The sequence below is a fragment of the Magnusiomyces paraingens genome (assembly GCF_902498895.1).
Source record: "Magnusiomyces paraingens strain CBS 517.90 genome assembly, contig: contig4, whole genome shotgun sequence".
Taxonomy (NCBI): domain Eukaryota; kingdom Fungi; phylum Ascomycota; class Dipodascomycetes; order Dipodascales; family Dipodascaceae; genus Magnusiomyces; species Magnusiomyces paraingens.
The window spans coordinates 1,087,175-1,099,662 of NW_022474070.1; the positions used below are offsets into that span (position 1 = coordinate 1,087,175).

General features: G+C 36.8%; 3 protein-coding genes across 3 annotated transcripts; 2 read left to right on the forward strand and 1 right to left on the reverse strand.

The window, feature by feature from the left end:
• Positions 1–850: 850 nt before the first annotated feature.
• SAPINGB_P005126 (uncharacterized protein) lies at positions 851–2,065 on the forward strand (the record flags this gene model as incomplete). Its single annotated transcript, XM_031999841.1, has 1 exon — positions 851–2,065. The coding sequence occupies one exon, from the start codon at positions 851–853 to the stop codon at positions 2,063–2,065; it is 1,215 nt and encodes a 404-aa protein (XP_031855732.1).
• Positions 2,066–4,638: 2,573 nt separating this feature from the next.
• On the forward strand, positions 4,639–5,760 carry SAPINGB_P005127 (uncharacterized protein; the record flags this gene model as incomplete). Its single annotated transcript, XM_031999842.1, has 1 exon — positions 4,639–5,760. One exon carries the CDS (start codon positions 4,639–4,641, stop codon positions 5,758–5,760), a length of 1,122 nt encoding a protein of 373 aa, XP_031855733.1.
• Positions 5,761–7,209: 1,449 nt separating this feature from the next.
• Positions 7,210–11,985, reverse strand: SAPINGB_P005128 (uncharacterized protein; the record flags this gene model as incomplete). Its single annotated transcript, XM_031999843.1, has 2 exons — positions 7,210–11,078; positions 11,271–11,985. 2 exons carry the CDS (start codon positions 11,983–11,985, stop codon positions 7,210–7,212), a joined length of 4,584 nt encoding a protein of 1,527 aa, XP_031855734.1.
• Positions 11,986–12,488: the final 503 nt, after the last annotated feature.

Genomic DNA, 12,488 nt, shown 5'->3' on the forward strand with positions numbered 1-12,488 from the left:
ACAAAAATAAAAAAAAAAGCCCATTATTTATTTTGGCAGTTTTGGACGGAATAAAAAAAGAAAGAAGAATTGATGAATCTTTATAATTATTATTATTTCACAAACAATTTCAAAATTTATCTTAAGAATTGAAATAGCAACTATATATATATATATATCATCATCATCATCGTCATTCCGCAAGCGTACTTTTCAAAGTAGAAAAAAAAAAACAACAAAAAAAATTTGGACTGCTTTCTTTCATTGTTTGGCCATGTGCATATACTATTATTATATATTTCTATATACTACCATCGCCACACTTATTTCTTAGCATATTGCCAATTAAAGACATATTTGGCCAGACATATTTTAGTACCAATTGGTCTTTAAAAAAAAAAAAAAAAAACCTTCTTTGTTAACAATTCTTGTTGTTATTGTTGTTATTGTGGTCTGTCTGTTTTGGAAATCTTCATTCTGATTAATAGCGGAACCGCGGAATTAGAATAAAATATAATAAAAAAAAAGTCTTAATACGTGCCAATCTCTACAAAAAAAAAAAAAAAAAAAAACTTCTTTCCTTTTCTTCCCATTTCCTACTTGACCAAATTAGATTAATTATAATTCTCTATTTTTTTCATCTGTTTTTATTTATTTTCCATTTTTCACTCTAGTTCTTTTTTTTTTTCATTTCATTTAAGACTTTACTCTTTTCAGTGAATATTATCTTGATTTAATCACTATACAATCATAAACTTATTTCCAAATATCTTAGTTTTATTATCCATACACACCATTTTTACTCCTCCATCTTATTCACATACCCGCTCCCCCACACACTAACACACATATACATACTTTAACTTACCCAATGAAACAAGTTCAACTCTTTGGTCAACAGGATCTCCGTATCACTGACTCAAACACCCCACCTTCTCTCAAAACCCCTAACGATGTCCTTATCCAGGTCGGCTTCTGTGGAATCTGCGGAACCGATCTACACGAGTACATGGCTGGTCCTATCTTTGGCCCCCAACCAGGAGAAAAACACTCCCACTCTGGAATCGAGCTCCCACTTTGCATGGGCCATGAGTTCTCAGGAACTGTCGTCCAAGTCGGCGACAATGTAACCCGCACAAAACCTGGTGACAGAGTCTGTGTCGACGTCTCGTATGCTTGTCGCGAACAGGGTATCTCTCCACCTTGCTATGCCTGCAAACAAGGTTCCCCCAATGCCTGTGCACGCCTGTGTCTGCGTGGGTTGTCTGCAGACAATGGCGGCCTATCACAGTACTCGGTCATTGCTGAACACTCGGTCCACGTGCTGCCTGAAAACGTCCCCTTAGATATTGGTGCCATGGTTCAGCCCATGAGTATCTCCTGGCACGCCGTCCGTATCTCTGGTTTCAAGGAAGGTGACACGGCCCTGGTCATTGGCGCAGGCCCCATTGGAATTGCTGCTATTCTTGCTCTTCAGGGTCATGGGGCTTCTCAAATCATAGTCTCCGAACCTGCAAGTATCCGCCGTGACCAGGCCATTGCCCTTGGTGCTCAGCATGCTCTTGATCCCACGTCGTTTGCCTCCATCGAAGACAATGTTGCACGTATCCGGGAGCTGACACCTCCTGACTATGAGGGTGTTGACTATGTTTTCGATTGCGGTGGCGTTCAAGCTACAGTCGACCTTGGTTTTGGTGTACTTAAAATGGGCGGAACTGTTGTTAATCTTGCTGTTTGGCCCCAAGATAAAACTGCCACTTTTAAGCCTATGGCTGTAACCAACCGTGAAAAACGTTACATGGGCTCCATGGGTCTCACTGCCCTTGACATGGATCAAGTTCTCGAAGCATTTGCAACTGGAAAAATGTCCATGGATAAAGCTCGTACCATGATTACCTCGAAAATCCATCTTGAAGAGGCAATCGATAAGGGGTTCCATCAGTTGCTCCACCACAAGGATAAGCACATTAAGATCCTTATTGCGCCTAATGGTCACATGGATGGCTTTCCACCAAATGAGGCCGAACAGCATCTTCCTGGAGGTATCGATGTCATTTCCTGGCAAAAGCAATTTGAAGCTAATTAAGTTTCTTTTATTTCCTTTTTATGGTATTTTTGAGAATATAATCATAAGTTCTGTTATTTTTTTTGGGGGGTATAATTTTGTATTATCTTAAATGTTAAAAACTATTAACGAATAAAACTTCAATAAATCTAAAGTCCTAAATTCTTTTTTTTTTTAAATAAAGAGTAAATTTCATTGATATATTTTCAAACAATCTTCTTCAAACAGTCCAAGTTAAATGTATCTAATGGATATGCTAAAGGGGATGAAAAAAAGATGAAAAGTGGAAAAGAGTAATGTATATATATATATATATATATATATATATATATACCTTGTGTGTTTTCAGTCGCCTATGGCATCATTATAAACTTACCAAGGTTCTTTTCAAAAAAAAAAAAAATTGAAATGATTATATCTCGGTCTTTTAGTGTGTAGCTTTTTTTTTAAAAAAAAAATACCTATCTGGAAACTGCATATACCAAAGACAAATGTTTAAATAAAATAAAAGAAAAAAAGAAAAAAAAAAGGTTGGAGAAAGAAGGATCTATGTATATATATATGTAAAATTTCTATTAAAACAAAAATCCCGAAAAATTGAAAACTTTTGTTGCGAGATTTCTTGAGCCGAACAAGATACACATTATACAAAATATTAAATAAATAAATAATTTACGTAAGCATAACTATTATATGGACTACACAAATTTGAACTCATATCACACAAGTCAATTTCAGTGCAAAAAAAAAAAAAAAAGAAGAAAAACCTGGGGAAATTGAACTTACTTTTATTTTTTTAAAGACTAGGAGGTAGCATTAAATAATAAACTAGAGAAATATGAAATTAAATTATTGATTCTTCTTATTATTATTTTTTCAAAAGAAATATTCAATTCTGTTTCTTTTTTGTTTTTGATTTTGATTTAATCAGTAAGATCATGTAGAAATAAAGCGCCGGTGATAACCCGTTGTCATTTCACGAAAAAAAAAAAAAAATCAGCCGTCATTGTCTCCGTTCCGTTCATATTTAATGCATAACAAAGGACGCCAAGTCATTAATTCCTTGAAATTATTCTACTAAGATTTCTTAAAAGTCAAAATAAGACGTATAGTGTATTAATATTCAATTTTTTTTTTTAAAAAAAAGGGTGTATCCTTTTTGATTTTATTTAGATTCATTGGTATTCATTGATTATGTGAAAGTAGCTTTTATTTGAGATTTATTAAAAAGCAATTTTCTTGATATTAAACAAACTAGAAAAGAAAAGAAAAGAAAAAACATTTATAACAAAAAAAAAAATTGTCTGTTGCAATTAAAAACTTGATTACAATAAACCCTTAAAGACAACCCTTGGTTATCTTTGGAATTAATTAAATCTAAAAAAAAAAATAAAATGATAAAAGTTTTTATTGTGATAAGATTGCAGTTCATCAGCACTAAATCATTACTGTATAATCTTGTTGATTGGATCAAAACTTTAAGAACCAATTTAAGTCTCTGTTTTCTTGCTAACTAATCAAAATGACTTCACCTTTTTCTTTCATTTCCTTTTTTTTTTTTTTTTTTTTTTAATTACTATCGGTTGATCTTATTTAAAAATTATTTCATTTTCAGTTTTATTTTTGTCAGAATAAAAACCACTGCACACAACAAAGTTTTTTTTTTTCATGCTTTCCATTGGGGGTTTTTGCTGGGGTTTTTTTTAAGTTACAAGATGATGGTGTAAAGCCGGAGAAATATTTTAAATTTTGTATTTTAAACTCTATGCATTTAGATTTCAAATTAAACAAATTAAAATTAATACAAGAAAATAATATCTTATCAAGGTTATACGCACCAGGGTTAGGGCATTTGCAAAGTATTTAGAAATAAATAATTTAACAACGTTTTAACAAACTTTGAAAGTTAATTCTAAAGCAGAACTTGCTTGCTATTAAATTTAACTTTTAATATATTACCTTAATTCATTTATTATCATCACATTACTTAATAATACTTGTCATTTGATCAATTTCAGTGCTTAACTATTAACTTAGAAAGCAAGAAAGAAACCTCCCGAGATTTCTGATTTATTTCTAGATGAATTTAGGCTAAGCCTTAAGTCTAGAGTGTCAAAGATTTCCCGCGGTAGGACTTTTTGCTTGCAAAAAAAAAAAAAAAAAAAAAAAAAATAGTAATAATAACGGATATGCCGTTGGAATTGCCGTTGGAATTTCCGGTTAACACAGCCAGCCGCACTAGTTAAACGATAATAAACTCTCTTCAGCCTCCAAAAAAAAAAAAATAAAAAAAAAAGCCAGCAAAAAACATTGCAATTGCAAACCTCCAACAATTCTCAACTCATCGGCAAGGCCCGACCAGCAATTGACAGTTGCAAAAACAATAACAATCACATTAACAATGGACGTCACTAGATTATTGAAGATGAAAGACTCTATAATTGAAAAAAAATATAAATATGGAATTAATTCCATAAATTAATTGTTTTTTTTTTCTTTCTTTCTTTCTTATCACAAAACAAACAATTCCAATTCATAAAAATATCAAAAAGAAAACAATTAAATCTTTTGTTATCATTCTGAAATCATCCACAATGCCCCACCAACAAGAACTTGAATTTACACCTATCGCTGATGCTCCTCTTGGTGCTGTTGTCACTCTTCCCTCTGGCATCACCGATCCTGCCGATCTTAACAATGAAGATTTCCAAAAACTCAAAGAAGGTCTTTTGACCTACAGTGTACTTGTCATTCCTGGTCAAGAAAATCTTTCTCCAAACTCTCAGTATCAAATTACAAAGCGCATGGATCCCACTTGTGAAGGTGGCTATGGACACTCCAAGGAGTTCCGCCATTATAAGTCTGTTCTTCGCCGTGATGGTGTTTCTGTCCCAGATCAACCCCAGGTTCAGATCTTAGGCCAGGGTACTTTTAAAAATTATTACGGAATGGAATCCATCACTCTCCGTCATCCTACCCACTTTGACTTCCATCAAAAGCCTCTTACTGACGACAAAGTTGCAAAGAATTACACCCGCTTCTATAGATGGCACATTGACTCTGCACTTTACGGTCTTTCACCCCCAGTATGCACTACCCTTCTTGGTATCCATGTTCCTGAAACTACCAAGACCATGAAAATTAAATATGAAGATACCGATGAGGAAATTGAAATTGCTCAAGCTGGCACTGCCTTTTTTTCTGGTGCAAATGCCTTTGATGCTCTTTCCGATGAAGATAAAGAACTTGCCCTTGGTACTACTGTCGAATACGCACCCCATCCTTACATTTTTATTTCTCCTGCTAGAGCCACCAGTGATGGTGTGACCATGGTTTCCGAGGGCAAGGAGGTTTCTCTTGATGAGCTTCCTGAGTGGGAAGAGTCCAAAATCAAGAAACTCCCCATGGTCTGGACCAATCCTGTCACAGGCAGACATCATCTTCAGATCCATGGTGCTTGTGTTTTCAAAATGCACCGTCCTGATGGCACAGTTTTGCAACTGGAGGATGCACGCAAAGAAGCTTACAGACTGATTCGCCCTGCCATTGCGCCCAAAAACATTTACGTTCATTCTTGGAAAAAGGGTGATTTGGCCTTGTTCCACAACCAGGGTGTTTTGCACAGCGTCACAGGCCAGTTTTCCGAAGGTGAAACTCGCCTTATGCACCAATGCAATATTGCTAGCGGTGTTGATCCTGTTACTGTTAGAAACTAATGGTGATGGTATTATTTTTTTATTCTTATTGTTTTTTTTAGTCCCTCGTTTTGTTTTTAAGTCTTTCGTTTTGTTTTTAAATCATCCTTCAAAAATTCTGTGTTTATAATAGTTTGAACCTTTATAGCCTTGTGTTTTTTAAAATGTATTATTAGTCGTTCTTTTATCCTTTTCAACTTTTCTTAAAAAAATCATATGAGCTTTTCTAATTAAAACATTAAATTAAATCCATAAATACGATAAATCCTGAAAGCATTACAGGTCTAGACCATAGATATAGATATAGATATATATCTTATGATATGATATGATATGATATGATATGATATGGTCAAGACTACCGAATTGTTTGAGTTCAGAAAGTCACTTGTTTTCAAGTTATCTTGTTGACATTTATGTGAGTTACTTTTTAATGCAGATAAAATTAGAATTTCACAAAAAAAAAACACCAGGGCCGTTAATGTGTGGAGTAAACTCCTCAGCACAAAGCCAAGCATAGTACTATTGCAATTTCTAAACAAATACAACCGATCGAATGATATTCATCCAAGCTATAGAAACCAAATAGAACCATTTTAGATTATTTGTGACCTGTCTTTATAAAAAAAATGAATTGTAGGGCCATTAAAAAAATATTTTTGTTCTTTCTTTGTAGTATATTCTAATAGAGAGTCACTTATGTGTTCTCGAGTCCTACATTATTCCCCATTCGATTGAACTGCCTTTTCTAGTCTGGTATTTGAGCCATATATATTTTTTTTCTTTGTTAGACTAATTAAAAAAAAAATGGAGAAACTATTTACTACAATGTGCACACAAGTTGACAAACCCCCGGATGGTGTGTTTTTTTATATGGATTCTGATGATATATCTTTTAACTCTCATAATACACTAGACTTTGGGCCTTTATTAATTATGAAGTCATTGCTTCAATTATTTTTTTTTTCTTTTTTAAAAATCCTTCATGATTTTTTTTTTTTTACTTTCTTTGTATCTTAAATTGTAAACGTTGTCGAAACTTTCCAAAATCAAACCCAACTATAAAATGAGGGATTTGTGGTGTGTATTTGAACTTGTCTAAAAAAAAAATAAATAAATGAGTTGGCTCATATTTTGTATTTATTTATAACCAATGACATGATCCATTCTTTTAACTGTAATTTTATCAGAAACAAGTAAAACCTAATCTCTTTTGGTCCACTCAATTTCATTTCATTAACAACTCTAAAACCCCGCAAGTGGGCAATCGGGATCAATCGCCTTTAGAATACAAGCGATGATCTTAATTTCACAAAGAACTTGATCATTGAACTCTGTATGGAATTCCTCATTTGTAAATAAATGTTTACAGTGAAAATCTTTTATTATTATTATTATTAAACAAAATTATTAGTATACAGAAACTTTGGTAAAAAAAATCTTATGCTATATGAATAGTAATTATTTGGTTTAAACCTGAGGAGCAGAAGTATTGGCAACAGACGCGCGTCTCATATTCAAATGAGCATCAACTTCTCTAGCCATAGCAGCATCCTCCGGTCTCTCACGGTAGATATCAGTGTCAGGGCGATCGTCCTTACTCTTAACAACATCCTTGACCCAGCCAAAGGTCAAAAGAGACTTGAGGTCAGGCATCTCCACATTTTTGACACGAAGAAGGTAGTACAATCCAAGCATGCAGACAATGTTGAAAACAATGTAAACACAGAAGAAACCAACGTTACGCCACTTTTGGCCATGAGACATATTGACAGTAGCCAAAAAGTTGTCACCAACATTAAACTTGCAGTACTGGCATTGAGAAGTAGCATTGGGGTTATTAACATAACCAGGGTTGCTTGAAAGGAAATCAGCAAGGAATTCACCGCATGTTTCTCCAGCACGGGGTTCCATAATATTGTATTCAAAATCATCGCAAATAACGGGTCGGCCACTTAAAACATCGGCAGTGAAACCCTGGACAAAGTAAGTGTAAGGTGAAACCTTCCACAAAAAGGTCCAGAAGCCGGGCATAAGAGCCTTAGGTTGCATGACACCACAGAAAGTAACTGTGAGAGAGAACAACATGGATGTAACCACAGATGCAGATGCAGCATCGTGAGAAAAGTAAAAGACCATGAGACCAAATGAAACAATATAAATATGGAAAAGAATACAGTAACAGAACCAAAAGTAACCAGCAATGTGAGCATTGCGAGCATAGCCAACGGGGAAATAAAACGCAATGTAAAGAACTGTAGAAAAGACCAAGTGATAAGGAAGTTCTGCAAAGAATTGAGCCAAAATCAGGGTAGACCAGTGGAACGTATTTGACTTGGATTCACGTACTTCATACAAGTCACGCGAAGGCTGAGCAAAACTCTCAATCTGGTTACACATAGGATTGGAAATAAGCAAAATCAAAAAGATACCAAACATACCATTTTGCATACCAGAAATAGAGTGGTTAATGTTGAAGAAAGAGAAACCAACCAAAAGACCACCGACAGTACTGAGAATAAACTTAGCAGAAATATACTTTGGCGATCTCCAGAATTGTCTCCAAGTACGACCATAAACAATACGAAGCTGAGTCCAGTACGAAGCAGCAAACTTTGTCTTCAAACTGTGATCGAGGGTCTTTTCAGGGCGTGCACGAAGACGTTCATGAATTTCGTTAATCTCCAGAGTCAAATCAGAATTTTCCTTTGAATTTTTCCAAACCTCACCCCAGTCCTTTTCCGCACTAGCAGTGGCACCAGCACCAATACATTCAAGAATATACTCAGCAGGATTTTCAGACTTTTCGCAAGGACGGGCACCATTACGCTCAAAGTAGCTGGTCAAGGTAGACGAGTTCTCACCGATATCGCCAAAGTACACCATAAAACCACCCTTCTTAAGCATGAGCAAGCGGTCAAACTGTTCAAACAAAGTAGCAGAAGGCTGATGGATTGTACACAAAATGGATTGACCAGCACGAGCAAGTTCCTTCATGAAGGTAACAATAGCCCAAGCCGACTGAGAGTCTAGACCAGAGGTAGGTTCATCAAGGAAAAGCAACAAAGAGGGACGGGCAACAAGTTCAACACCAATGGAAAGCTTCTTACGTTGTTCAACGTTAAGACCACGACCAACACCACCGACAAGAGCTTCAGCATAAGATTCCATACCAAGAAGTTTGATAATCTTCTCAACATATTCCATCTTTTCAGCATCAGTATAAGTAGCGGGTTGACGAAGACGGGCAGCAAATTGAAGACCTTCACGGACAGTAGTTTCAGCCAAGTGCAAATCTTGCTGCTGAACATAACCAGTACGTCTTTGGAAAGTATCATCAAGAGGTTTACCATTGACAAACATATCACCAGTAATAACACCAACATTGATTCTTTGAGAAAGAACATTTAAAAGAGTAGTCTTACCAGCACCAGATTCACCCATAAGCGCAGTCATAGTACCAGGCTTGACATAACCTTGAACATCATTCAAAAGCTGACGAGTACCACCCTTGATTGGCACAGTGTAGTCAACGTGTTGCCAAGAAAATAGATCGGGTTCTTCATCACCACTACCAATACCATCAAGTTCTTGCTTAAGAGCCTCCATGTCTCTGACAGGCTCCTCTAGACTGAAATCAGCAGGCATGTGGCCACGACGGAACAAAAGAATATCACCACCACCAGGAAGAGGCTTAAGAATTTCAGTAGCAACACAGTTGATAGCGTAAAAACCAATGTAGAAAATGAAGCAGAAACCCAAGTTTCTCCAGGCCTTACCCCAAGAGTAACCATAACTGATGTGAAGGAATCTATCACCATTGACAGTTTCACGGCCAGTTTCAGAAGAAGCAAAAGCACAAACAGTATTATTTTGTTGAAGATTCTGATAAGTGGGACCATTAGGAATCATGTTTTGACAAGGCATTTCACGGTGATGGAACTCATTGGCCATCATGGTTTCAAAAGCGTAACGAAGAGGATTAAGGTAACTGATCCATTTAAACCAAGGGTGCATTTGGGTAAGTGGGATCATATAGCCGGTGTAGACAACCATGAGAACGACGAAAAGACCAGCGACCGAGTTTGCAGTTTGGGCATCCTTGGTAAGAGCAGAAATCATTTGGAAAAGACCACCAAGAGTAAGAGTTGCCAAAATCAAAATAAACAAAAAGATGAAAAACTGACCAGCAGTTACATTCAAGTTTGAAAGAAAGTAAAGCGGAATGGTAAAGGCAATACAAGAAAGCAGACGTTCGGGGAAACCAGAAAGAACAGCTTGTAGAGCTTCAGCAGAGGGATGGTAAAAAGAGTAAGTTCTCTGTTTCATGAGAATGGAACGATTAGAGAATGCATTGTTAATTTCGGCAAGGGAGGTTAAAGCCATGTGCAAGAGACCAAAGAATAAAACACCACTTCTCGAGAAGGCACCAAATGTAGAGTCAGGAATGTCCCAAAATAAGGAACCAACGATAAAGGCAAGAATAATACAACCAGCAACCATGATGATGGTGTAGTTTTTGTCACCAATAACTCTCTGGAAACCACGAATCATTACAAGCTTAAGTTGGGCAGTGTAGGTGATCAAGTAGGGTGATTTGACACGAGTGTGCTTCATTCTTTCGACGTTCTTGACATCTTTGAAACGTTGAACAGTGGAATCACTTTGGCATTCAGCAATGTAGCTCTCAACTTCATGACGGACCTGAGCAAACTCTGGAGAGGCCTTCCAGTATGCCTCAAACTCATCAGCTGTTTTCGGGACTTTATTTTCATAACCTTCCTGTATCAAACGACCATTAGGATCAGTTACGGAGGTCAAAAACTCGGCAGTAGTTTGACGAGCAGGACAATAGTAACCCATTTTTTCAAAGTAAGCCTTGGCCTTTTCAGCGGGACCAAAGAAGATTTGGCGACCAGTATAGAGAACAGTGACCTTATCGAAAAGATCGTAAATGTTTTGGCCAGCCTGGTAAATGGCAACGACACCAACATTATTCAAAAAATTGGTAGCAGCACGAATAGCGTGAGTATATTCCAAGGCAGTAGAGGCATCAAGACCTCTAGTGGCATTATCCCAACAGTAAATGGCAGCACGAGCAGAGAGGGCTTCAGCGATGGAGACACGCTTACGTTCACCACCAGAGACACCACGAACGTAATCGTTACCAACCTTTGTGTTGAGGACGTGGCGAAGACCGAAGACAGTAGCCAGCACCTCGAGCAAAAAGTCTTCAAATTGTTCACGAGATAGGTCATCGACACGAGTTTCAGGAGTTCTGCAAGCAATAGCAAAGCGTAGAGTCTGGCCAACAGTCAGGTGAGGAAAGTGATCATCCACTAGAAGATAGTTAGTTAGTAAACGGCTCTAAATTAAAGTTTTGGCAAAACAAGGAAGAGGAGGAAAAAAACTCGAGCCAAGAGGCTAAACAAAAATGGTGATGGAAATTTTTGGGCGGGTACCACAGTTACAAGTTGTGGGCCAAAATTTCCCCTCAATTTGTTTATTCTTTAACAAAAAAAAATACTCACATTCGGGGTTGTAAATGACTTCACTCTTGAAATGCCTAAGCATTTCTTCTTGAGGAGCACCAGCATAAGAGATTTCTCCATCAACCTTTTTAAAAGTGTCAATTTCACCGGCAATGGTTTTAAGAAGAGTGGAGCAACCGGAACCGGGTCTACCCAGAACCAGGAGCAGCTCACCTTCACGAACAAGACCATTGATATCGCGAATTAAAGGTCGAATCGGTTTGTGTAAATAGTCTTTGATATATCTAGGGAAAAGGGCCAGAGAGCGCAAATGCTCAGAAACAGAGGGACCATAAGCTGTTGAAACATCGACACCCCAGACTGTGGTGTTGTTGAGAGCAAAGCCGGTGTATTTTCTGGAGATACCTTGGTCGTCAAGACGCTGGGCAATTGAATTGAGTAAAATGTTGAGATCAAAATCGTTAGGGTCGACAGCAAGAGGCCCGGTGATTTGACCTGGAACAGCAACACGACGAGTTGAGAGAACACGGGTAAGAGATTCGAGACGTTTGATATTATCAGGCTGGCTCATGACACGGGCGAGATCGGCACCGGAATGGGTCATTTGTTTTTCAATGTCGTGGTAAGAGTCTTGGGTGAAGTTCTGGGGTTCTTCATGATATCCAGAAGGTTCATTGTTGCTTGAGGCCGTGTCGTCTTGCAAAGGATCTTGATCCTTGCTGTTTTTAGGGGCCACCTTCTTTTCTGAATCCATTATTATCGTTGAGGGATTAAGATAGATGGGTGAGAAAGTAGATGAAGGAGGTAAGTGGGATTATTGTTGTTTGTTTGTTTTTGTTTTTTTTATGACGATAATATATATGTGAAAGATATTTATAGGATGTTTTGTTTAAGAAGTAACAAAAAAAAAAGAGGTTTAAGAAGTGAATTGAGTTATAGGTTTTTGTTTTTATTATAATCTTCTAAAAGAAAAAGAATATAAAAAAAAAATTCAAATATAATTGAGGGAAGTAGCCAGTATTTATTTCATTTGAAGATAGTAGTAGTAGTAGTAGTAATGTCTTGAAAAGGTCCTAGTCCCTTTATTTTGTTTTGTCAAAAAAAAGTGGATTATTACAAGCGGTCCGAAAAAAATTGTCCTCAAAATTGTTGCTTATTATTTCCGAGAGCTTATTGCCCGCATGGAAAGCTTAAGCGTTTTAGTGCGCATGCTGTTATCATAAACTCGACCTATCCATAACTAACTTGTATTGGATT